Below are 26,708 nucleotides of genomic sequence, written 5' to 3' on the forward strand. Positions count from 1 at the left end.
AGACAAAGACGATGACAGTGGCCGGCTTGATCCAGGTGATGATGTTAATTGCAAAGATGAAGTCTCAGCTGGTCGTGATGAGAAACTCTCCATGGACTCGGTTGTCATAGTTACCACAGTTTGGCTTCCACTTGGTGTTATGACTGGAGTAACAGCTTGTGAAACAGTGCTGTTAACTGCTGTTGGAGTAAGTAACACAGATGAAAATGTCACTTGTGATGAGGTCTGTATAGCAGGAAGCGAGGAAGAGACAAATGTCTCATGAACTGACAAAAATGAAGACGACAACCTTACTGTTGAGGATGACCGTACATGTAGTGTTGATGATGAAAGTGAAGTTACTGACTTGCTAGTCATCATAGACACAGATGACAGCTGCCGCGAGGACATTGCAGGTGACATTTCTTGTGAGGAGCTAGTTCCTGTGATTATTTGTGACGTTTTAGGAATGGAAGATGTCACTGCTATTGTAATGATAGAAGAGCTTGATGATCCTTGAGTGACAAAGCTAAAATTTGCCACCAAAGAGGTGGAAAATACCTTACTTGTTTGAAAAGGTGGTGTTGAAGTAACCACAACAGACGATGAAGTGATGTTTACTGTACAGTTTTGGCCAGTAAAATTTGGAGGACAAATACAAGTATAATTCCTACGTTTATCTCCAGATCTTAGACACGTTCCTCCATTAGCACACGGGTTATCTGCACAAAGATCTTTGATAACAACTTCACAATTTACCCCTTCAGTGTCTGGTGGGCACAAACATGTGTATTGATTGATGTTATCCACACAAAATCCTCCATTTATGCATGGACTAGACTGGCATTCATCAATGTTCTTTTCACAAAAGGTTCCCTCATATCCAGGCACACAACTACAGTTAAAGCTATTGGCGACACCATCCACGATATCTTGGCATGTTGCACCATTTTTACAAGGGTTCCTACTGGCATGACAACTGTCTAGCTCTTCACAGTACTGTCCTTTGTACGCATCACAACATAAGCAAGAGTAATTCCGTGTAAAAAAGGTGTTTGCCTGACTGGTGCAAAGACCAACCCCGCTGCATACACCTAAGTTAGGTATTGCTGAGTTTATACAGCCTGGCTGTTGACGGCTACGTACATACACTTCAAGCCTTATACCAAAACTACAACTTCTAAAAATGTCCTCTTCTGTTATAAAATACTTGATTCCAGGTGGGTTTAAATACTTTGAAGGCACTTGGAATAAGGAATCAGTTCTATTTTCAACCAGCTGTCCATTCACTGAGTCACAGCTAAAGAAAGCATCTCTTGAAACATTCAGAACTTCAAGTATGATTGTACCCGGTTCAAATATCACAGTATCCCCTTGTACAACTGTTCGAGGAACTTGTCTAGGAGCTCTTTGAAACCCCATGGGGTCAATTTCTCCATTATAACATTCTCCAGGTGACTGGCCGTTACAGATATGACCATTGTGTCCCCATTCAATTACCGTCGTCTTAACGGTGTTGTTAAAGCAGTGGAAACCAGATGGACACTGCAAGTTACACAGTAAGTTTGAAAACGGAGAGGTGCCATTCTGAGCCGACACAACAATCAAACTCGATGCAAAAACCCAGACAACGCAAATTCTGGCAAGCCGTTCAAGGTTAAACTGCAGTAACGCCAAATGCATTGTTTTTCAAACGATTTCGAAGCTCTAAAGTCTTTCACAAATTCACGCAAACTTGCCGTTTCACAGTCCAGTGGCGATGCATAAGCAGCTAAGTTGATTTCCTTATCGTTTGTGGTATTTGCCCTTCTAAGCTTACCGATCAACGGCCGAGCTGGAGGGCTTGGAATGTCAATTTAGGGCGCAGTTTACTCTTTACTTAGGTGAATTTCCATTCTTCCACCAAATAAAAATCGCTCAATGCGATAAACTTTCTCAGAATACGACGACTTCAAACTCGATGAGGAAACAGCTGTCAAAATATCGTGTTCAAGCGTCGTTTGGTACTCACGTTCGGCAAAAACAACACGGTTCTCCAAAATTCGAAGGATTCCGTAGAACTCCAGCGCTTGTAAACTGTTTTAGCACCGTCTCGCCGTAAAGTTGCTGGCAAATTCCAAAGCTATATATAACCACAAACAGAGCCAACGGTTTAAATCCACGCAGCTGATACAAGTCCAAGAGCGTTGCCAGTAATTCGAAAGCAGATCTTTGACAGATCAAATATGGCGTCCACACGCTTTCACTAATCCACAATTCGCAGCAGTTATCGAAGTGCTTTCGAGCATTTACCGACCCCTCGAGAAGTCCTGAATATTTGATGGTCTCTCCTTCTGCGGTTACTGGACGAAGCTTTTTAAAACTCAAATATTTCACACAAGGGAATGCTTGGCGACCGTTTACATCGCCGCCATTTCAATAACAAAGGTTGTTAGGTTCTGGTGTCCTATTGTGCCGAGGTCTATGGCGTCTCCTGATTGGTTCGTTTTCGTCATAACGATGCACACACGTTCGTTGGAGCTAAACTTGGATCTCACATCACCGTTTTTGTAAAACAAAAGTTACTGTTTAATCCCTCGGAAATCGATATTGTTTGCAAACGTTTATCATTGCTTTGAAGCCGTGGTGAGTTTGAACAACTTTACGAAACCCCTCACAAACCACGCATCATTTCACTGTCGAAATTTTCGCGAAATCTCGTTTCCAGGTTTTTAGCGGTTTCTCGGGCTAAGATATCTTGAGCGTTTCAAGGTCACGGTAAATAAGGGACGATAGTTACGGCTGCATGTCGATGCAGAATTGTCGAAAAAGACTGCGTGTTTTATGTAAATTATTTCAGGATCGGACAGACGAACCAGACGAAATTATGCCACTCCAATTCATGCGTAACCCAGATGTATGTCCGGGTTTTTCGAAAGGTGGAAAACGCTATCCGGATAAATCATTCCGGTGGATAGCGTAGTTTACTTTGTTAACAGTTATCCACTGGATTCGAACTGGATAGTGTCTCTGACTTAGGGCGAACTGAAATGGAGAGCCAGTTGTATAGGGGTCCATTACTGATCCAATTTTAGCTGTTATTTAAGGACCAAAATTAGCCTGCGAACAGGCTTCCGGCGAGGGTGGGAAAAAAACAGTCGACGAGCGCGAAACAGAAGACTGCAAAACTGGAGAGCGAGTGTAATATGGCCTGAATTTCAGCCGCCTCCTCCGCTCGCGGGAGAGACGCTAAGTCCGAGTCACTCGGGGAGAGAGCGCCTCTCTCCTCGAGTGACTCAGCGAGCGGAGGAGGCGGCTGAAATTCAGGCCACCTGTGCTGTTGTATTACTGATCTAATTTTTAGTCCTTGCTCAACAGCGGAAATTGCATAGTCTGTCATATTCCAGTAACGGTGAAAATTTCGAACTGTTAAATTAAGGAATATACAGTACTTTCTTCAACTAAAGTAAGTGACCAATACTGAGGTGTATATGTTAAGACTGTTTTGCGAAAACGCACTGCACAAAACTGGTTATGATCGCAGGTTATGACTAAGTAGTCACGTTGGTCAACAGAATGATTTCTTGTCCTGCGCTCTGGCTGTAAAATACAGCTGCAGACTCAGTCACAATATTCTCTCCACAGACGTTTATTTTGTTGCCAACAGTTAACGGTTCATCGAGGGAGCGAGCGGTGCGAGGGTGGAACACGAGAACGCGAGAGCGGCCACGAATTTGGATGGTTCATATCCCACACGTCGTGTTACACAGTCGAACCCCGTTTAAAAGTTGTCGTGGATAAATTTAAAAAAAAAAAAATGTTTGCAAACAGATATCTTGCTCATAATATCTCACATACGAATTATAACAAAATGCTTACATTTGGTTATGGTACACGACATGCAGATGACTGTCATCTCCCACGTAAATCAACTACACTTGACCAATACTCCTTGGCCTTTCAAGGTCCAAAAATATGGAATAGTATTAGACATCAAAACACGAAAAATCAAATCTTTCAATATATTTAAGAATAACATAAAAAGATCTATAATAGACAAAGATAGCAGCAGTGGCAAAATACCCCTTTTATAAAATAAGCTTTTGATACTTATTGCTTCGTTGGTTATTTCATAAGATATTTCGAGTTAATTTGTTTCTAGTTTGATAATTATTATCAGTTAGTTGATAAATGGCAAATTAAGGATCTATAATTTCAAGCATTTTTTTTGCTTTTCTATAGACTCCCTCATCACTTGTTTTGTATCAACAAAATAGTAATATTGGGCGATTTATAGTATATATTGTAATAGGTGATGGAAGCAATGAAGTTGAAGTTTCTGTTAGGATATTGTATCGAAGCTAGGATTTCGTGACCAGGGTCGAATGTCACACAAGTTTATGCTTTCAAGGTTTTTTTTGTATACAGAGTCAAGTTTATAGTTGTTTCTTACCGAATTTCCTGTGGTTAGACCGGAACAGAGGATTTCTTATGAACCGGGATAGCTCCTCGTTGTTTTGATCTGTATAGCCCTTTGTGTTCATCTAGGGTTTAGGACCGGAGTTAGGTAATGTAAAGAGAGTTGAAAATAAACCTTGTGTTGTGAAGAACTTAGTCTGTTTACGTTCGTGTGTCTCTTTGCCTTGACCCTCGGCGACGTAACAATATGGCGCATGATTGCCAAACTGCCACGATGGGATGGTGTTACTCCATTGAAGGTTACACTCTGTGGCTAACATTTGGCATATGTTACTACAAAAGTCGCCGGTGATTAAATCGGACCATTCCCCTATCCGAGCAGCAACATTCCACGTCTAAAGCAGTATGCTATTTCCGAGCTCCCCCTACAGGTTCTTTTTCATGCAAATTAAACTCATTTTCATATGAAAGGTTTTGCACGAAGACTCGTTTTGAAACAGAGGCAAGACGTAACTCAGAAATGGCCTATAGCCATAATACATGTAAATCACTAGTCACTTTCCACGGCCACCCCCCCCCCCTCCCCGCATCTCCCCATCCCCTTAAATCGGCAGAGGAGGAAACTGTAAAAGCTACCAATGATCATTCCCCGACAACAATAGCAAAAAGGGAATAAATCTCAGATGAGAATTAATCATATGTATATATTTATAATATAGATAGGAGCCTGCACTCGCTCTGATTGGTCAAAAACCCATGTTTTATCAGGGTATAAAACATAGAAAAAGTGTGTTTTATTGTTTTTGGCCACATTACCTCTACATCATAAAGTAAATGAAGAAGCCTAAGTCGTGTATTACACAGCGATAAGACACAACGGACATTTGAGAACACTCGAGAAATGTAGAAAACACTCGCCTCCAGCTCGTGTTTCCTACATTTCCCGCGCGTTCTCAAATGCCCGTCGTGTTTTATCGCAGTGTAATACACGGCTTAGGCTTCTTTATTTGTTAAGTAGCAGCAAAAAACTGGATCATTATAGAATAAGCTCTATAATTTTTGCCATTAAAAAGCAGTTTGAAAATGGATCAGTAATTAGCTGGCTCTTCAGCTTTTGCCGTTGAGTAACGGCTGAAGAAATGAATTACCATATGACACGCCTTCCAGTTTTTGCCGTTAATTTAGATATTGATTTATTGATTAAACATTGATCAGTGTATAACACTCTCTCTAATTTTCGCCGAAAAGGATCAGTATTTTTAAGAAACAGACAGCTCTTACTATTGGTTTACCGATGTTGGGAGAACACTTGGCCATTTACGCAACACGCCTCACATATCTATAATTATTTTAAATTTAAATGCAAATATCTAAACAGCCAATTACAATGTAGAAAGAGACTGACAAATTGTTGTTGATTGATGCCTGCTGAACAAGACTGTGCAGCCATTTTACTCGTGCTGAGGCAAATTCACCAAAAATAACCCTCGGTCCTTTCAGGGTAAATTATAGATTTAGCCAAGCCTAAAAGCAGAAATCCTGATTATAATAATTTAACCTGGCTTGAGCCTGCGGTTTAATCGAAAACCTGTACCTTGCAAGCGGTCAACTTAAAAAAACACGTGACCTCGATAACTTTAAACATATGCCCGCGATATGGTCACGTGACAATGGTCAGCGGATACCTTGTTTTAACAGGTGTCAATTGAACGTAACGTGGATGTCCAATATCCAATATCAAAACTGTACGCTGTAAACCCTCCCCTCCTAATCCAATATACCCTCCTAATCTCTAGGGGAAAAGCCTTGGAAACTAGGTTGTTACTGAGTGACATTCCACATCGATTTACATGAAAGGGACGTTCGGACGAACAGACGTACGTGCAGACAATCACGTGACAATCACCTTTTTTTTTTAAGTCGATGGGTTACTTAATTTTCTAATCAATGGGGCTCCGCTCAGGTGCCTTCGACGCGCAAGAAATTCGCCATGCATTAGTAGATGTCAACCTCCCCCCCTCCCCCATAAGGTTTTTCCCAAGTTTTGAAAAGATGATTTACTCTAAGATGCTGAAACTTTCAGTAGCTGTTCATTCATCGTCAGGGGACGCTTTGATAGGTAAATTGTGTGCTCGCGACTTTTGACGTTGTCATGGCGGCCGCAAACTTCATGTACGTCTGAAAAAAAGTCAACTTTTTAACTTTATTCTCTACTTTTTTCCATTCTGCCTGATTTTGTATTAAATTCCGTTATTTTTTGACTTTTTAAGAAAATCGTGAAATCCAATATAAGGGATCTAAGATGACGCATCCAAATACGTCATTCAGTTCACGTCAAATGACATTATTGAATGTACCAAAAATGGGGTCATCTTGTAGAGCACGTTCGAGGGTTTTCCACTGAATGTAAATTTATTTCGCTGTGTCTCAGCAGAACGAAAACCCAAGGAAGGGGCTCCAACCGCCACCTCACCCCCGTCCCCTCCACCCTTGTACCACGGTGGGGGTATGAGATAGCTTGTAGAACCGAGGGTAAAATAACGGCTGAGATGGATCAGTATATAAGAGGCTCTCTGTATATTATCAGCTCTCAAATTTTCGACGTTGCATAAGGGCTATAATAATATAAGTACATGCAAATATTCCATCATGCTGATTGACCGTTTTCAATTAGTCCCAAATAGTGTAGAAAGTTGAAATTGTGTGCAAAAAATTAAAATTGAGTGCGGGAAGTTAAAATTAAATTGCATGTGTATTACAAACAAGTATAATCAAATGAATTTTCTCGTGTAATTGGGAATAAAATAAGCACTCTTAAATGTTTCAAAGACTATGAATTAAACATTCAGAAGGAAAATATTACTTACTCAGTACTTATAATGAGGGATTTATATAGATAAATGTGGACTAAGCTCAAATATTTCACACAAGGAAATGCTTGGCGACCGTTTACTTCGAACTCATTTCAATAACAAAGGTTGTTAGCGGTAGTCCATCGGGGGTGTCTGACACTCGGTTTTTTTCAGCCAGAAAGAACTCGGTGAAAAACATATATGTCAGTCAAGTAACAGATTCGTTGTTTTCCCCAGAGTATAAGGTTTGTTTTCGTTTTCTTTGTTCATGATTTTTCGTAATTCTAAAGTTTAGCTGTGTCTCAAGCCACATTTATTTATGTTGAGTACGCGTGTGTGCTGCTTTATTAACTGTCTGAGAATTTTCTCTTGCCATCTCCTAGTCAGCCAAACTTTGCATGCTGCTTGATCCACTTCATTCACAGCAGCTAAACATGCACTGACATCAGGCTGTTCGGATAAAAAAAAATATTAGCATGTGTTCTCAATCTTGGAATGTTGGCAACTATTCCTAGAAGATGACCTTTTGCCCCGGGACTTCCCTTCCTATACATTTCCATTTTGCGGTTCGTCCAGCTGGAGTCGATATGTTAATATTTGAAAACTGAATTCGCGGGAATCATGAAATTGTTATTAGTTGTTCCTAGAACTCGCATTTGCTTTATTTTACAATTTCAGCGAATGGAAAATCACACGGCGACACTAAACATAAGGAAATCCACAATCCATCGTGATTATTATCCTTTGTTTTCTAGATTAATGACAAGATGTCATGCATTTTCTAGGGTTGTTTACTTCTATCGAAAATGCTTAAAAGAAGGGATTTGTCCCTGGCGTCCATAACAAGGGACTTGTCCCGTGGACCTTGTCTCAGCGGCAAATCTCATTGATAGATAGGAACGAAGAGACCTGGTACGAGTGAGAGAGGAGGATAAGCTGACGTGTTTGGTTGCGATTGGTTAAATCTCTGTCACGTGCACGAGAGGTGCTCATTTTAGTCACTGGCAAGTGTGACACATATCTTATTTGCCCGCAATTGTGTTAAAGGAAGCAGTTGTTACCGATAGGCGTGTTAAAACCATTCCTTCGAGTTGTAAGGTACGTGAGCAATGTTGTTAGTTTCTAACTGGCTACAGCTTAAAACGTTAGCTTTACAACATTCCCACGGCTGTAAAATTTAGATCGATTAACTTTAAGCAACTTGGAGTCGATAACAGCCAAGGGGTTGCGCAAACTGTAATTTTTAACACAAGCTCTCTCAAAGCTAGAAGTTGTTTCGTTTTGTTTCACAGAACAGAATCTGATAATCAATTAAAGACATATCCATCGATGATTGTCTCTGTTGCGGCTCCCTTACTGATGCGAGATAGGATTTGTGTCTGTTTGATTCAGCCAATAATTAATTTTTTTTGCGATACCCAGGGCTGAACGGACTGGAACTAGATTTGAAAACTAAATTTCAGAATAATTCACTCTAGTTTCGCTTCAGCTGATTCAATGCTGTGTCCAGTGACTCCTAGGCTCACTCTGACTGAAGTCCACTCACGTTACGAAACTGAAAGTGGGACTTATTTGATCGATAACTCTCGCATAATTCGCGCTCACTTTCCAAGAAAATCATTTACTTGCTATTAAATTGTTCTTTCCTTGATGTTATTTTTGGGATAAAGTACAAAACTACGCAATGTGTACGATTCTTCTTTGGTTTTTGTCAATGTTTTATCGAATCTATCATAGACTCATGAAATCAGTGAGAGAAAGCTTACAATCGAATTGCATTTATGATGACGCTACCTTTTTCAGAAATGAAAGTAACATCTGACCGTATCAACTTCCTATTTCTTACCAAACATTTAATTCTGCATGCAAGTGACGCGTTTGAACAGGATTCTGCACATGAATGCTAACTTCGTCATCGTTACCGGTGTGGAGGGAAATGCGGGTCCATCTCTCGCACGTGTTCACATGTTATGCAGTTCGTTCTTGGAAAGTGAAACCTCCTCCGGGACGAGACTTGCCCTTCGCAACCGCTGGCATTTTCGTTTTCTCTGCTGAGAGCCGATCTGAAAACTGAACTCCCTTTTAGTTGTGATCTTTCTTTCTACGTTTCGAGAGACTGAAAGTGATTATGATGCTATGGGAAAGTCATAAAACAAAAATTAAGAGGCAGTTAACGCTATCGAAGCTCGCGATAATCAGCTATCTATTTTCCGTGAAGGGATTTTGCCCAAAGACTTTGTACTATAGAATTATGAATTCCCCCTCCCCCAACGTGCTTACAAGTACGAAATGTTTCTCCCGGCCCCTGTTAATTGGGAATTGTCCCATTTAAGATAGCATACCGGACGAAACTGTTCTGGATCGACGTCTTACAACAGAACATTAAAACAAGCAAATAACGCAAATAATTTTGTGCTTGTCTTCAACTTTATTAAATTCCAAGAAAGACTTGCATGATAGCGTATCCAAATTTAGTAACTAAATCACAAAAGTATGCAAAACCACGTGACTTCTGAAAAAAAAAAAAGAGTATGGTTATATGTCGTATGTTGGTTTGATTTTGTTTTTCTTTTGTGCTAATTTGTTTGATTGCTGGGTTTTTTCTATGACAGTCTGGAAGACCTTAATACTTACTTCATTTTTTTAAAAATTTCTTTAAACAGCTGAACATGATTCATCTCACCTCAATTGCAAGTGCTGCGCCTCTGCTGTATTTTCTGTTCTTGTTGTCGTTCCCTAACGGAAACAACGCGGGGTAAGCATGAAAATAAGTAATAGTCTGGTACTTAATTTCACACATACTGGTCTTGATAGATGACATATTTTAAGAGGTTCTGTAGCTTCATGTTTCTATTGAAAAAAGTTGACGCTTTTAAAAGGGATCCTTCTTGTGAGCAATATTTGTTTGTTTGATTGTTTCCAGTTTCTTCAGCTCTTCATTCAGCTCGCAGTCAGACAATAGACGTCCTCATGACATCACCTCTAAGCGGGGTCTGACTGGCTTGTACAATTCTCGTGTAGATTCTGTAGAGCACGTGACCAGACCCCTAGGGGGGTCGGCTGGCTCGTTTGGAGTAAAGCATTCCGGCGTCGTGGTAACAACTGAAAATGGCGACCGCTGGCTTGTACACAAGGGCCCAGGATACGGAGATTCAAGTAAAGCACTTTATTTTTCTTTGGGCAAGGAGGGCGGGGGGGGGGGGGCTGGCGCGGGGGGGGTGAAGGTGGCTAGGGGGTACAGCTATGTCTTTTTCTTTTTCCATAAGATTATTCTTTAAAACACGACTACGCCCTAGTCATTGAAAGAGCAGCTTTATTACACTCATAAAATGTTGTGCCTTTATTTGAGTTTTGAACATTTTATTAGGATTTCTTAGGTTGTTTATACGTTCTTTCTACCATTGACAGTACCAGAGTAACCCATTAAAAGAATAAAATTTAGAAAATTAAAGTTTTAATGAACGTATATAAAAGTGTTTCTTTCATGACAAACAGCCCCCTACTGGGATAAACCCCTAATTAGACAACAACAAAACAAAGGAATTGCTTCTGAAATTAGTTAGTTATAATTTCGTCATATTGTTTATTTCCAGGCGACACAGTAGTCACAAATGCAAGGCACATGAGTGGAGACTGGAAATCAGGTGGCTCTCAGCCAGCGCAGACTGGGACTAAGGTAGCTGATTACGTCAAGGCTGGCGGAGAAAACTACAATCTGTTGTTTGACAACTGCCATGACGCCTCTAAAAGGATGATGGATGTTGGGAATGAAAACCCTTAACTATATGAGAAACAACAAGATTCTGGCCTCAATTATAACCAGAGATGCTTATATAGTTACTAAGATATTTTTATTATTGCTGTTTCTTTGCTTTTAGGGTACTTAAGTTCATTGAAAAAGCCATTCCAATGCAATTCAGTGGGAAAACTATAACCTAAAGTAGTTTGGAACTCGTATGTTTGTTGAAACGCCTAACTCCACTAGCATGCTTGTCTTTAACTCTAAAATAACTACATTTGTCCGGTTGAGACGAAATCGGTTAAAACTAATTTTAACTCGTTAACAAATAAATGAATTTGTTTCATATAATCAAACTCTAGCCGTTAAAAGCGCAGAGTTGTGTTCTTGTGTGGATTAAAAACCTCGTTTGGTTCTGCCATTTCGTCATCTTATGTTACCGTTTACATTATATTGCTTCAGTGTTGTTGTCCATCTCCTACCCAGAGAGCCACACGTTTTAAAAGCAGACCCCGGTAACCTGCCGCTCTTAACGGAATCAACAAAATCTGAGCTGGAGCTCGAGTCTGTTCACAGATACAGTTAGAGTATGAAGTGAACTCATATCCCTATAGCAAAAATAACGCCAATGATAGATTCCAATATCCAATATTTAAATTGAGGCACGCCTCCCCTCCACCCCCACCCCCCCCCCCCCGAGTTAAAGCGATTAGTTAAACAAGCGCATGCGCCCAACATAATATTTTAGTCCACAGTCGTGAAATAAGGTGGTGGTGCTTTTCAGGGCTTGAGATAACAAGTTAACTAAGTAACTTTGAAACATTTCTCGAATGAAGTAAGCATTGTAGCTTTAAGCGTGAAGTCGATGAGAGAATTACTGTAAAATGCCAAACTAGATTACACAGACATATCTTGCGAATTCCACTTCAAAAGCAAGTTTCGATCGCACATGCAAAGCAGAACAAAATAATGTGTTGGCTACCTTCTGCGAATAAAAAAATTGAATTTCTCATTTAATGATGCAACTAAAGTCAATATTCAATTCCCTGTGGAAACAACTCCGGGTCTATTATAATGAAATGAAAGTGAAAGCTAGAAATAATCCAGTTTAATCGTTTATTTTAATTTATTATTATTTTTTATGTTGTAGGCTTTTTTAGAGGAAATCAAAACATTGACTATAATGTTCAATTTTTCCCTTCGTTTGCTTGTTGGTCTCTTTGTCGATTTTTGAATCTTGTATTTTGCTTTTTTACTTTATAGATTATTCGAAGGCTTATGATTTATTACCTTTGTGGTTTTAAATGAAGACCACATTATTTTTCTCCAAACTAAGGGGTTAAAGTTCATTCCAAGAATTGTTTAGCAATGTAGCCGCATCTGCTGTATTCTTGGAAATAAAACTAATCTCAATTGCAAGGTAAGCTGCGCCCAAATATTGTCGCCTAGAGTCACTTTTAAGAAGATCAGAAATGACTCTCGGATACATGTTTTGTGCAAAAACAGTTTGAAACTCGGAGTCCGATGTTTAAGATTGTCTGTGGAACCAGCAAACTGCGATTTCCCGTTTTTCAAGCTAAAACCATGGTACTTGTGATACATTTCTCAGAAAGTGAACTTTTGCTCCTCATCATTTGGATGAGTAAAGAAAAAATGACAGACCATTTAACAAATGATCATTCATATTTCAAAGAAATCACAAGATGCCTAAAAAGCTAAGACACTTCTGTTTGCAATTTCTAAAGCCAAGGCTGGTGAGATTCATTGCAATGATCAAACAATGGGTTAACAGACCACCGAAAGAAAACACCGCTTTTGAATGATCTATCTACTCTCAACAGATGACAAATTATTCACCAATTTTACCACATAAAAAACAGTAAATAATTACTTTATGTTTTACGTTATTTGTTCAGTTTCTATTTTCAATAAAAAGAAAAAAGTATAAAAGAGATTGGTAAAAAAAAATTCACCAACAACGACCATGCAACATCAAAGAAACTGGAATCCCGGTGCATGCTGCCGTCTGTTGGAAACTGAACGCAGTAACTAACCAGAAATAAGTTCATAATTTAAGGGATTCATAATTTATTTCGAAATTTCGGGGTAAAGGTAGAGGGGGTTTACCATGACGTGTTAGCTAGGGATTGGTCAAGCGAGCGCATGCGCCTGAATATAGTTACTTATTTGCCTCAGTCGAGGACATTGTTAAGTAGCTTACACGCCCCGTAGTCGTCTGTGCGGAAGCAAACCTGCGAAAAGGAATTCATCAAGACAGTCTGAACGCTCTTGGCGTCGCCAAACAAAAGAAATGAGGTAAGCATTCGACAACATCACAAAAGCTAAACTCACGCCAAGCTTAGCCAAGCAGACGTTTTGAGTAAATACCATAAATTTTGCCCTAACTACACAGGCAGGAATTCGATTCATGAAGTGTTTCCAGTTCGTCTAAGTTCTTTACGTAGTCGGATCCCATGTTATCAGTCTTAACAATTCCAGTTTCAACAGCAAACTGTTGGACAATTGAGAACGAACGCTATTCCGTGACCGACAAAGAAACGACAGCGGATGCTCGTAGTGTAACTCAAATTTTGCTTGAAATGATCATACCATGTTTTTGCGATTCATGTACTTCTCTGTCGACCGCTTGAAATCACGTTATCGAGCTTTCAGCGGGCTTTTCTTTTTTAAGCGTTTGTTACCATATTATGCAAAACAGAACTTTTTATTCTTCGAATTGCCTCGATCAGAATGTGATGCTTTTTGTCCTCCAAAGCAGGGAATTTTCCCTCCACGTGTTTTGTTTTGTTAAAAATATGCTTTGTGTGCGTTTTCACTTCTCTATCTTGATAATGACTGCAACGCTCGAAAGTATCATGATTATATATGCATTTAACTTGTACTCGCTTTAAGAGTGTACAAAATGATGGAAATTTGATCTGGAACAGATAGTAAAACAACCTTAAACAAGTACAAGCTCGTTAACTCAATTCGCTTCTAATAGTCGGAAATCATTTGGAGTCTTCATTTTCACTTTTTGTAAGCTAACGACGCATGTGATCGATGTCCGTTTTTATTCGCAGCATTCCCTGTACATGTCCAGACGAACTCCATTCTCGGAAATTGAACTTATCGCCACACTATTATGTTATGCACAGACATGTTTCTTTTGCGTTTTCGCTTTCGATGGGGATTAGAATTGTGATCAATCTTCCACGTAATTGCAAGAATTTTCCCGAGTTTAGAGCAGCAAGCAATTATAATTTTGCCAGATAAAAATTTATGTCCCTCAATGACTGTAGCATATTCGACCAATATATATTATATTTTAAATTAAAAATCTTTAATTTTGACCTGGCCGTTTCTTAGAAAAATAATAGACGGCGAATGGTCCTTCAAAAGAACTCTGGGCATCGCAAAATTTGAGCCCAGTTTCACGAGTCACACAGTCATTATTTTTTTTCTTTTATTCACTTCTGTGCGTCTCGCAGTCTCCCTCTTTTCTTTTGTAAGGCTAAGGGAGTTTCAAAGTCTTGATTATATTCGTTTCTTTGTTTTGTTTTGTTTTGTTTTGTTTTTACTAATGACGTCTTCTCGTCACTTGATACTGTATTTTCAAATTTCCGAGAAAAGGTTAACCTTATTAAATGCCATAAATTGCCTCAGTGAATTCCGCAAAGCTTACCGCCACTTCATTTTGGCGCTAGAAAAAACTATTAGCTTGTTCTAGGTATGGTTATCATAACGTAGTGTTATACTAGAATTTCCAGCTTCTGTTAGTTCGCAGAAGCTAGCCAAAAGGCTTCTGCTTCGATCTACTTTATGTCAGCGGTATATCTTTTTGTTTTCTTCTAGCTTCTTCGGTTCGTCCCCCGGTTCTTCGTTCGGTTTTTCATCCGGTTTTTCGTCCAGTTCCTCATCTGGTTTGTCATCCTTTTCTTCATCCCAGTCAGGGGGTACACGCCCTCACGACATCACCTCTAAACAGGGTCTCACCAACTTGTACAACTCTGGCGTGGCTTCTGTGGAGCATGTGTCTAGGCCCATGGGAGGAGTGATAGGGGCTATAGGAGTCCCCCACTCTGGTGTCGTTGTGACCACTAACAGTGGCGATCGCTGGCTCGTGCACAAGGGAAAAGGATATGGAGACTCAAGTAAAATATTACCTCGCTGTTTTATATGCTAAGTTGACCTAGTTGAGACTGAGAATTAATTTCTAACTACAAACCGTTGGTTTGCTTTAGGTTGTTTCTGAATGTATTTTCAAACTTGATGAAGTGCTTCTCGCTACTTCCCTATAAAGCATTCTTTTGATTCGTCGTGATTCCAGTCGGAATTCTTGCTATTGTCACATTATTCTTGTTAGAGCGACAAGAAATTCTTCTCAATATTTGCAACCCATTTTATCAATATTTTTTGTCAAGTCCTTGGCTTTATAAAAGTAACTTTTTATTAAAGTTTTTGCCCATTTAATTTTACTTGATAGCTCTTACCTAGGTTTTATCGGATTTCCAAACGTCAACCTGGAAAACAATGGTCTTTTTATATCTCTCTCGATTCACAATTTAGGTCCGACTGTGGTCACAGATGCCAAACACATGAGTGGAGCCTGGACATCAGGAGGTTCTCAGCCCGCGCAGCCTGGGACCAGAGTAGCTGATTATGTCAAAGCTGGAGGAGGGAGTTACAATGGGCTTTTCGACAATTGCCATGATGCTTCTAGGAGGATGATGAATGTCGGGAAGGGAAAGCGTTGACCGAGAAACATAGATGTTCTTTACCTCGGTTTTAAGGCGAATCAGTGATGCTCATATCCATAATAAGCTATAGTGTAATTGAGACTGTCCAGCTACTTGCCTTGAAGGCTTTAAATGTAAACGTAATTATTAGTCGTCCACTGAAAAATTTGGTTGAAAATACAATTCAGTAATTTGTGGACGCATAATGATAAACGGTAAGGTAGGAGAGTAATAAATATGTGGAATGATTATGTGATTCGATTTCTAGCTATATACAGTAAGCATTGAAGAAACAAGACAAAAAAAAAAAAAAAGAAAAGTAATAGACTGACGTAATCCTGTAGCCCAGGACAGGCCTTTAATAAAGATCAGAATGATTGATAGATGATTAAAGCCAGTTTTTTCTTTATCTCCTTACTCGTAGCATCATTGCTCTTTTTGCGCGTGCGTATGGCGTTGTCCTCAGTCCACTGATTTTCATTCTCCGTCTACTGGAGTATACTTCCTCAATCCTAAACCAGAAAGAGGAAGAAGGCGTGACTGGATTGCGTTACAGCGTTTCTCCAGTTTTGGTGTTTTTTTGCTCAACAGCTTTTACTTTCATAGTCGGGCACAAGAGTTTCACCGATAGAGCGGAACGTAAGCGTTGGAATCATCTTATCAGAGTAAACTAATGAAAGTCCTGCTCGATTGCTTTCATGAAAGTGAGGTATACTAAAATGTCACCGACAGAAAGAAACATACTGTCTAAGGTTTTACCTACAGAAAGTAAAGTTAGAACAACCCTGTACAGCCCAAACAGACAATACCATATGAAAGCACTACTAACAGGTTTTACCTGAAAGGTCACACATTAGAGATCCAGAGAGACTTGTAAGTGAAAACCCTCCTTTTCAGCATAGTAAACAGCTCCAAATCAAGGTGCTGTTTAATAGCTTTTTTTTCTTAATCAGTCACACTAGCCAGGGTTTTATCAAGGGACGGAAAAGTTTCAACCACCTTACACAACTTGAATAGAGATTACTCCAGTGCGAAACACGCGGTACGCACATACAATTTTCATTGACAAGTTAAGTTGTGTTTAAAACTTAACGAGTGAGCGCAGCGATCGAGTGAGTTTCCTGATGCACGTCAACGAGTAAATAAAAACCGCGAAATGTACATTTTAAGAACAAAATTGGATCTACATAAACACTGCGTGTATTGTCACTGAAATATCCGGTTATTTGATGCCATTCGTTTCCTGAGAACCACGACTGCGTTCAATTTCTTGCTCAGAATTGTTGCATGTGCGAACAATAATTTAAAAGAACAAACTTAAGCAATTCGGAACCCGACGCTAGGGATCATCGTTATAATTTTTTTTTAGTATATGGAAAACGAGCAAACGACTTCCGGTTTATTTTTCCAGAACATGTATATACTTAACGATGAAATAGCATTCTTGGAAAGTGAATTTAACCAAATCTTCATCAAAATACATATGTTATAAATTGTCTCAGAGAATTTTCATTTTTCGCAGACAAGTGATTTTTAGGAAAATTAAATTGATCAAACTTGACATTTGTACGTCTGGAAATTTCAAAATTTCACTGAACACCTGTCAGATTCTTGCATCAAACAATGAGCTTTGGTCGGGGTAATAGGCCACCAAATTAGAACATACACTTCGCATTGGATTCTCAGACTAAGATCAAATGACAATTGCTTATACTCATTTGCCATTTAAAAGATAAAAACGCAGACCAGCGATGGTAATTTAAGTGACTCTGCAATGAGGTAGTCTTGAAAAAAGTGAAAATGAAATTAAAAACAACATCAAAAAATGCTAACCGCAGGTTGAGTTATATAATTATGTGCATGATGGAACCGCCGAAATAAAAGATTAATTACAGGAACAGCAATTCGACAATTTTCAATCTATCATTTACACACTCACATTTTTGTAAAGTTTAAATACTCGACATCATAGGCAATGAAACGAGTCAAACCTCAAATACTACTCAGTAGTGTGCCATTCCAGGGAAGGCTAGTAACTTGACGCGTTTGCTGCCAATTGGTCAAGTAATCGCATGCGCCTAGACCGATATTTACTTTGTGTAGTTAAGTTCAGCTCGAGGGTTTTTTTTTTGGGGGGGGGGGAGGAGGGTGGGGGGTGGGGGAGGAGGGGTTGGGCAGAATCCGCTGGACGGTATGATTACAGGCACAGGGACACTTTGCGCCTGCATTAACCTCACACAGCGGCTTACATTTCGGCGAACCTGTGTGGAGGAGAGAGGTAAAGAGGCAGTTGTTACTATTGAAGCTTCGTTCAAATTGAGTGCTCCCTTACCAGATAAATCCGATGAGGTAGGTATAAATGTTCAAAAACATTGAAATAAGGGCATGTAAGCTGGGCTCAGCTCCCGATCACAGATTGTTCGTTTAATAAACCCTGTACTCATTCAAGAATATATGTTTCTTTCAAGAGACTTCGTTGTGAAAAAATTCGTACCATCGCAGTCAGTTAGCAAAGAGTTGATATCGGCACTGTAAGTTTTCTATGGCAAAAATTAAGATGTAAATTGGGGTTTAATTCTAATTTCAGTTAATGCAGTTAAACAACTAAAAGTTTTGGTCCATTTACTAGCGTAAACAAATCCATGAACGAAAGCGGAAGCAAGAAGAATATTCGTTTCGACGATGTATTTAATTAATCATTTATGATTAAGCACTTTCGAGGCGTAGATAATCGAAGCTGACTGTTTTTTTTCCCTTGTGCTTGCTTATTACATTGTATTTTGGGTTTCAATGTTATATGCATGACCGCTTGCATGTTTTTAAGTAAAGGTTTGATAATGTTTCGTCTTGGCCTTTCTTCCAGGATCAATTGCGGCGTTAGTCTGTTTTACTCTTCAGTCACAAATTTGATTTTATCCTAAAAATTAAAATAACATCGTGTGACGCGCAATATTTTAAAAGAAAAATCAAAATTCATTATTATGTAGTTCACCAATTCTTCTTCGTGTGTGTTTTCATTTTTTCAGTAAGCAGAGATATCGATCTCTTCTTGGTGTTGATAGACGGTTGCAGTAGCAGTATCGTTAAACGATTGTGTTCAGTAATGTCCTGACACAAAATGAGAGTGGAATTTCTTGCTGCTTTTAAAACTGCCCGAGAATTTGCTTTAATCAAAATTGCGTAGAACGCTATTTTCTTCTGGGACACAGCGGGTCATCCCGAGCCGGCAAGATAGTGCCAGCTTATCCGCTCGGGTAGCCAATAGCAGCGCAGAATTCGATTCGTCTTGCCCGCTCAAGGAGCTAGCCATATAATAAAGGGAATTTTTGGCCGTGGTCGTTTACGCCTACAATTGCATATCGTGGCGGATCTAATGTTAGAAATTTCGGGCAACCTACAACTGACTCAAAAAGCAAAGTTAACCTTCCGAAATCAAGACATTTGTATTTGCAATTATTCAGGTTGAATTGCTGCTGCATGTCAGACTCTTGACACAGATTAAAAAATGCGCTTTAGTTAAAGTATCAAAATACCACCAAATAAAAACACCATCAATAAGATTACAGACTGGTGACTTGACGTATTAACTTTTGATTGGTCTAGCAAGTGTATGTGCCTAGACCTATATTTTCCTGGTGTTGTAACGTAGCTCGCACCTCGCCCAGCAGTCGTCCGAGTAGAACGGAGAACGGAGGTAGCTGTTAAAGCGTCGTTTAGATCGAGTGCTCCCTGCCCAGATAAAGCAAATGAGGTAAGTATTCAACAGCGATGAGATACACCCACGCTAACGGCTACACCCGCGATCATAATTTGCTCATAAATCATTTAGTGATTCTGCTAGAATATACGTTTCTTTCACGTCACGTCCTTGTGAAAACAGTTCCTGTCAGTTTCAGGTAACAAAGAACTAATATAGACGCGGAAACTGAGATTCAATGACGAAAATTGAATTCGAGTGCTAATTAATGTAGTTGGAACGGACAGCTTTCGTTTTGTACTGGCTAAAATAATTCCTTTGCTTGCCGCTCAGCCGAAGAAAGAAAAGTGAGAGGAAAGAATTTCCACTGATCTGCAGGAGCATTTAATTAATTATTTAGGCACTTCAGAGCTGAATTTCCAAGGAAATGTGTTGTTTTCTTGTGCTTCCTTTTTGTCTTAATTATCTATCAGCATATATCTCTTTTTTCAGGCTGTAAACTAATAACAAATTAAGTTAAGTAAACTTGCGTGTTATTACGGGGTTGGACAAAGTGTTCTTCTTGATTTTGGTTCAAGGATTGCCGTATTATTCAGTCTTCAGTTAACTTATATAAAATTGTTACGAAGAACATAAAGTAAATCTAAGTCAAGCTTCATAGAGGTTGCCAAGATATCAGTGTCTCTCTAATTCTATTTGGGGCTTTTGTTCTGTTCTTTTTCTTGGCCAATACAAACTTGCTTAGCATATGATGAGATATAAATGCAGTTCATTCAGCATGGTGAAATTCCCCACAACATGATGTTATGATTTTTAGAGTATTTTGTTGTTTGGTCCGAGCGATGATCACCTTTTATATTCACTTATATTATGACGAAACGTTTCTCCCTGGGAATGTATATTCCCGTTTGAATGGACACTGAAACTGTACTGAGCGAGGACCGGTCTGAAAACTTTGGGAATAACTATGGAGAGCAGTGCTTGGCCTGCGGGAACGCAACTCGTCACGATTTCCTGATACACGAGGATCTACTTCAGTAGTCTTCTCTACGGACGTCAAGGTTGAGACAGGGCTTGATACCAATCGAAGTTTATTCTGAAATCGTTGCCGCAAAACAACGATTTAATCTAAATTAAATTAAATTTATTCCGGTCACTTTTTATACTAAGGGTCTCGCGAATATTACATCAGCTAGACCAGACTAGGCTAGACTGTCACATCATCAACGGTACAATTACGAACTGTCAGTAGTTTTAGTACTTAAAAGTGCTTAGCCAGGACAATAACATCGTTTTATTTTCCCTGACAATATAAATTAAGATGGTTCATCTTAAGCAAGGTTTTCCGTCTTGTTTTAGCATCAAAACATTCGGTAGTTGTTCTTCCTTTTTACACAATTTTGCGCAATGAATCATCGCGTTTTAGGAATTGCTTTGAGCGATGATCTCAAAACCCCGCTGAATCTGTTGTGGAAAGAACATTTTTAGAAATACATGTACTCTGACCATCTGGTGAATAAACAAGAATTCCGAGAAAGATTAATTCTAGCCACGGAATGTTATTACGTGCACCTTTGCCTGCGATAGTCACATGATAACCAACGTTAAAGCCATCAGTTAATTCTGACCCACCCTTGACAGGGTAAAGACACGTTCTTTCTCGGAAAATGAACTTGCCCTCCATAAATACTTCAATGTACAAAATGCTTTGCATGCGTTTTCGCTTTTGACTTTCCAATGTTGCCTGATCTCCTACTCCTGCCGCTGATGGTGGAATAATTTTTTTTATTATTTAAAAATTTTCATTTCTGTCGGCACAATAAGCTTGTGTCATTTCTTGTTATTTTAAAACTGCCCTCAAATTTGCGAAATTGTTTCTATTTACTTACGTCGTTTGATCTATTTGACAAATGTTCAGTTATCAGTTTTTGTGGTAACTTTTCATTATTCAGTTCCAGGTAATAATTAATTTCCAGTTCTATGGGATTAGCATTGAAGATAAACAGTTCCTGTCAAAAGTTTTCCTAGAATATCTAAATTAATTTGTTGATATGATCATAATCAGTAAAGAAAGAAATTGGATATCAAAAAAAAAACAACAACAAATAGTTGTTCTTGGAATTGTTTATGAATTTGTCTGGAGTATTAGTTCCAAGAACTGTCATACGCCTTCCATTCATAATCAGTGTTGTTATGTTTCACAGAATACAGACCAAAGTCAGTTGTCAAGTAATATATCAAACATAAGAGACAGTGTTTCGTCGGGATATCCAAACACCGAGAAGAGAGTTGAAAATACGACGCGCAGCGGAGTATTTTTGACGAAATTCAAGGTGTTTGGATAGCCGATGAAACACTGTCTCGAGTGTTTGATATATCTTCTCAATCGAAACAAAAACTAAGGAGCAAACGCAGAGAAATAACATTATAAAAATCTGCGCTAATTAAGACCGGGTATCCTCTTTGACGCCTGTGATTTTCTTCGTTTTAACTTGATGTATTTTTAATGACTTAGAGGATATTATTCCACTGGCCGGGCTGTTGTAGTCTGATACCGTTTGGTAAATCATTTTACAGTCAATAATTTGATAACGTATACCTCGGTCTCTATAACGGGCCTAGATGTTTCCTCGACCCTCGCTAAAACAGACACCTATTCAAAGGCCATGCCAGCTGATAAAGATATTGGAATGTGTCTTTATTTAATTTATTGATTTATAAGATTGATAACTCAGCAATATCTTCTTGTTTCTTCAGTTCTTCATCTAGTTCCTCGTCAGGCGGCAGACGTCCTCATGACATCACCTCTAAACAGGGCCTCACCGAGTTGTACAACTCTGGAGTGACTTCTGTAGAGCACGTGACCAGACCCTTAGGAGGGTCGGGAGGGTCACTGGGAGTAAAACACTCTGGTGTTGTGGTGACAACTACAAGTGGAGACCGCTGGCTTGTACATAAGGGCTCAGGATATGGAGAATCAAGTAATAAACTCCTGTAGTCGTTACATAATTTTGAACTGAGTAGCCTTAAGGTGGCTGAACACAGTTTTTGATACCTGTGTTTCATTCACCTTTTTCTCTAAAACCCTTGATCCCTCGGTCGTCAGAAATGGCACCAAGCTAGTTAACAACATAAACTTCGGTTTTTTGATGGTTAAGCTGACGTACGTGCCGTTGCCATGGCAACATGAATAAATATAAACAGGCCTTTAAAATCGGTTTTGTTTATTTGTAGAAAATCTAGTCATTAGATTTTCCTTATAATTTGCATGCAACAAGCTTATAACAATTCTCACAAATTAACCCCATTTTGCTAATAATTTAACAGAGAGATCTTTAATTATCCCTTGTTGAAGGTTCACTGGCATGGAATATCTAGAATTTCCTTTGTTAAAGTTCAATTATTTTCAATACTCCAGTTACTTATTTCCCAAAGTATTTTCGTGCCAAATTTCGTGAAATTCTAATGAGTGGTTTTTAAGAAATAGACGTATTTCCGAGGGTGCAATTTTCATTCAATCGCAATTTTTTGACTTACTACGCATGCGCTGCATTTAACTGGGTTCTTTCGGTAAGAAAGAAAAAGCTGAGAATTGCTGGGTTCTTTGCATCGTTACCTTTTCTAACATATCTTTGTAATATAAGACTAAAGCCATCAATACGCTGCGTTCAATTATAGAGAAAAATAGCACAGATTCTGCGGGTGTTGAGTAAATAAAATGATCGCTCTATTGACGGCATGTTCGTTTTTTGCAATCCCTGTGCGCGCGCTGAATTGCATTAGCAAAAGCGCGCGCGAAAACTGTGTTGTCAGTAATGTGAATAGCAAGGCCACAATTAACTTTGCCTCTCCGACTGAGTTAACATGATGCGTACACAAACGCTGGAAAATTGAAAACCGACTCCAAAGTGAGCAAGATACATTTGTTGTGGATTTTAAGTCCACCGACTGACCTAAGGTCTGTAGTAAACGAACCTTCCATTTAATTTCACGCTACAGAGAAAATGCCAGCACAACTTAATTTGATATTTACCGAGTAGATTTGCTCATTGACGTTGTTAAAACATGTCAAGTTCTTGCAAGATTTTCTAGTCTCAATAATTTTTTGTTTTTTCACTTGAGTTGTACCGATAGTTTTCATTTGAAAGCTCAGCACTCGATTACACCTTGTGGATGTATTCTTTATCACATGATCTGACAGGGTGGGACACAAAGGGCTTTTAATTCCTTTGGGAAAACAATGATTTTCTTATATTCTGTTTACCTTGGTTGACCTTAGGCGAGACAGTGGTTACCAATGCCAAACACATGAGTGGAGCCTGGAAATCAGGAGGTTCTCAGCCTGTGAAGCCTGGGACTAGAGTAGCTGATTATGTCAAGGCTGGCGGTGAGAACTACAGCTTGCTGTCTGACAACTGTCACCATGGCTCCAAGAGAATGATGGATGTCGGGAAGGAAAATTGAATTGAACCTCGTGTAGTTCAATCTTTTTAAATTCATTGTTCGCTTTTAAGCTGCTTTAACTCTACATTTAACGAATAAATTGGCATAGAATCAGAGAAATTAGACTAGAGTTGTTGTTTTTAACTCACTTGCACACGAGAGTGATTAGTGATGCGGGTGAACCATGGTGAACTTTAAAACCTGTGATTATAACCACGACTCTTTTACTGTTGCAAGTCAATCTCTAGTCATGTACCTGGTCAGTGGTGGGATTGGCAGTATAATTAGAATAAATTACAAGTTATAGACTGTCTTGCAACGCGGTATTGTAATATGCAGTCCTAAGAGAATTAAATAAAGTTGTTGTTGTTGTTGTTTTGCTGTGAGTAACCTACATGTATGTCACAGATTACCCATCTGTCCACAACATTCCTGTCTTCCCTTAAATTAAGTCATAAAAGATTTACAGAAATGGGGCCTCGATATCTTGCAGTTCTTGGAGGGAGGGGGAAGGGCGACAACATGCGGTGAGGCAGTGAGGGTTGACAGTCTTGACACCCTTACCCCTCCCTTGAAGGTATTATGTTCCATATATCTAACTTAAAAGATTATTAATAAATATTTGAAGTTAATCATATGCTTGAAAGTTAATTAGATCCTGCTTTTCAGGTGTGAAACTCAATATTTATTGCATACAGAAAGTCCTCCAGATATCTCGAGCCCAGATCTCCCACGGCCACAAACGGAGTAGTGGGATTTGCGCTACTATGCACGAAAGAAAATAGTAACTTTGTTATCTCCTTTCTATATGCGTTAATAAAAGTACCTTTACTCAGCCAACATGGAGGTCATTTGATTAGCTGTGACCGCTGATTGCTAATCGTCCGAGTCACTTTGAAGAAAATCTTTGAATTTATCCACATTATCGGAGTCTGAATTTTCACCATCGGCGGAATTCCCGTCCACATCACATTTCGAAGTCGTCTGGAGTTTGGACGATCTTTTTCGTTTTCGTCGTTTCCGCTTCGTGCTCGTGCCTTTTCCATCTGCAACTGACACTCCGCTTTCAGCGCTTTTGCTTTGTGACACTCGCTGCCTAGGATGACATCGTTTGCAGGTGTTCAACTGTGAGTGATCCCTAAAGCTACCGTTCGATTATTGCTCAGTAATAATTTCACGGCTGTCACATCCATGGCGCTGATTGTTATTTCTTTTCCATTCAAACAATGGGAACAGTTACTGCCCTCAGGCGCATCGCCTTCCAACAGCGGAGTCTGTGATTCTGGTGGTTTCGTGGTATCCATGGCAAAATTAAATACGCTTCCGAGTTTTCTGACATTGTTGTCGTAGATATATTCTCGTAACAGGCTCATGCTTTACCCACTATGTTTTCAAATGCCGATTTCGACATTTTCTTCACAAATAATTGACCGTAAACGCCACAGGAATTTTGTGTTTTGAACTATAAACGTGGGCCGGTGAATAGGTTGGTTTCACTTCGTATATGACTTACTGAAAATAGAAAATAGTGCGCATATTTAAAATTTGTGATGCGTGACAATTACAAAGACATCACAAGAAACTAATTTTCATATTCATATGATGCAAACTGCGACAGATCGAGCAAAATACGAATTGAAAGATGTTCAGTGGACATAAATGTACCAGGTTAACTTTTCCCGCGACGCTAAAAACACAGAAAGATAAAACAAAAGGCTGAAGGATAAGAGGACATGATTAAACATGCTTTAGCTGTAAAGGTTTAATTTTCTTTTCTTCTCCCGGTCAAATAAGAGTTACGGGAAGCCATAAACTAATGATTAGGTTCTGAAGGTATATGCTGGTTGATACAACATTGCTGTTGGTATTCTGTTCTGATATTAAGATAACGAAATTTTCTCTTCAAAGTGCAGCGAGAATGGGACTGATGTGTCTGAAGTTCCTTTACAAAAAACAGTCCAGGATTTGAATCTCACTTGACGAATAAGTATATTTGATTTATTTAATTCTTACAATGCATTTCCCACTCAGCTGTAAAATAACATTTTATAATTGGTTTAATACTTAAGTCTATTTCTTCTTACAACTGGCTTTCAACATAATTCAAATCTAGCATCTCTCCTAGCCTCCAACTTCCGAAATGTTTGTACTCTTGTTTAATTCTGCTAATAGAAAATACAGCCTCTTGGAACCCAAGCACTTTCTTTCCAAGAAATGTTCCTCTTCAACTTTTGTTTTAGCCTTCTGTATCTTCATTTCTGCCACCATTTGGCGCCCTCCTTCAAAGAAATGCAAAAACGCTTCGGCTAGGTAAAATTGACATCTCATAGCGGGTGAAATGTTATTGAAAAGTTCTTCTATTGATGACAAGTTTTGTCGCACTTCCGGTACGTTTCTTTCAGTTTCAATTTGTCTCTCCCAAAGTCGCATCTGGACAGCTGCTTTTCCCAAATAGCAGCAACTCTGAATAATTTCCCGCTTCTCTACTGACGGTTCTTTGTTGCTAAATTTCAGAGCTTTCTCGTAATAACTCAGTACAACTTGGTCGGGATTTCGGTTCGAAACCGACGTACTTGAACCACCTTCATGCTCCTTTTGATCTGTTAGGAAGTCCACTGAATATTCTAAGCAGTGTTCCATAATTTTAGCAGTTTTCGCGTAAAGCCTGGATTTTTGAGTGTCTTCAGACAGGTTCTCTTCTAATTTCCTTAAACAGTCTAATGCTGACAAATATTTTCTTTCTTTCGTATAAAACTCTGCAAAAACAAACTGTGTTTCAATTAACAAGGCATTGTATTTCCCACTGTCTTTATTTTCAACAAGGGCGTTACTCATTGCTCGGATCGCCTCAGCCAATTTAA

The 26,708-nt window shown here is 39.1% G+C and overlaps 4 protein-coding genes across 5 annotated transcripts in view; 3 read left to right on the forward strand and 1 right to left on the reverse strand.

The window, feature by feature from the left end:
• Window positions 1-3,457, reverse strand: part of LOC145495437 (protein eyes shut homolog) — a 20,724-nt gene extending 17,267 nt beyond the window's left edge. The window contains exon 1 of the mRNA XM_081475051.1: window positions 1-3,457. This exon is cut by the window's left edge and continues 373 nt beyond it. Within this exon, the coding sequence (XP_081331177.1) occupies window positions 1-1,662 (1,662 nt within the window). The 5' untranslated portion in view covers window positions 1,663-3,457.
• A 4,408-nt stretch (window positions 3,458-7,865) lies between these two features.
• Window positions 7,866-11,654, forward strand: LOC145495019 (uncharacterized). The gene is made up of 4 exons (XM_081474596.1): window positions 7,866-8,327; window positions 9,893-9,984; window positions 10,153-10,385; window positions 10,823-11,654. The coding sequence occupies exons 2-4, from the start codon at window positions 9,899-9,901 to the stop codon at window positions 11,008-11,010; spliced, it is 507 nt and encodes a 168-aa protein (XP_081330722.1). The 5' UTR covers window positions 7,866-8,327; window positions 9,893-9,898; the 3' UTR covers window positions 11,011-11,654.
• Window positions 11,655-13,087: 1,433 nt separating this feature from the next.
• On the forward strand, window positions 13,088-16,116 carry LOC145495818 (uncharacterized). Its single transcript, XM_081475399.1, has 3 exons — window positions 13,088-13,284; window positions 14,824-15,122; window positions 15,538-16,116. The coding sequence occupies exons 1-3, from the start codon at window positions 13,280-13,282 to the stop codon at window positions 15,723-15,725; spliced, it is 492 nt and encodes a 163-aa protein (XP_081331525.1). The 5' UTR covers window positions 13,088-13,279; the 3' UTR covers window positions 15,726-16,116.
• A 1,756-nt stretch (window positions 16,117-17,872) lies between these two features.
• On the forward strand, window positions 17,873-24,221 carry LOC145495458 (uncharacterized). 2 transcript variants are annotated; one of them, XM_081475081.1, is made up of 3 exons: window positions 17,873-18,056; window positions 22,162-22,385; window positions 23,684-24,221. In XM_081475081.1, the coding sequence occupies exons 1-3, from the start codon at window positions 18,052-18,054 to the stop codon at window positions 23,866-23,868; spliced, it is 414 nt and encodes a 137-aa protein (XP_081331207.1). In that variant the 5' UTR covers window positions 17,873-18,051; the 3' UTR covers window positions 23,869-24,221. The 2 variants fall into 2 exon arrangements, with proteins under 2 accessions (XP_081331207.1, XP_081331206.1); XM_081475080.1 differs by lacking the exon at window positions 17,873-18,056 and adding an exon at window positions 18,723-19,458.
• The last annotated feature ends 2,487 nt before the right edge of the window (window positions 24,222-26,708 follow it).

Source organism: Orbicella franksi, chromosome 8, assembly GCF_964199315.1.
Source record: "Orbicella franksi chromosome 8, jaOrbFran1.1, whole genome shotgun sequence".
Taxonomy (NCBI): Eukaryota; Metazoa; Cnidaria; class Anthozoa; order Scleractinia; family Merulinidae; genus Orbicella; species Orbicella franksi.

What these genes read in the sequence shown, in the direction of transcription:
- LOC145495818 (XM_081475399.1), top strand. An exon ending in AAAAGGATATGGAGACTCAA is followed by an intron (nt 15,123 to 15,537) that starts GTAAAATATTAC and finishes TTCACAATTTAG; the next exon opens with GTCCGACTGTGGTCACAGAT.
- LOC145495019 (XM_081474596.1), top strand. Translation starts at nt 9,899, where the DNA reads ATGATTCATCTCACCTCAATTGCAAGTGCTGCGCCTCTGCTGTATTTT. An exon ending in CCTAACGGAAACAACGCGGG is followed by an intron (nt 9,985 to 10,152) that starts GTAAGCATGAAA and finishes GATTGTTTCCAG; the next exon opens with TTTCTTCAGCTCTTCATTCA. An exon ending in CCCAGGATACGGAGATTCAA is followed by an intron (nt 10,386 to 10,822) that starts GTAAAGCACTTT and finishes GTTTATTTCCAG; the next exon opens with GCGACACAGTAGTCACAAAT.
- LOC145495458 (XM_081475081.1), top strand. An exon ending in CTCAGGATATGGAGAATCAA is followed by an intron (nt 22,386 to 23,683) that starts GTAATAAACTCC and finishes GGTTGACCTTAG; the next exon opens with GCGAGACAGTGGTTACCAAT.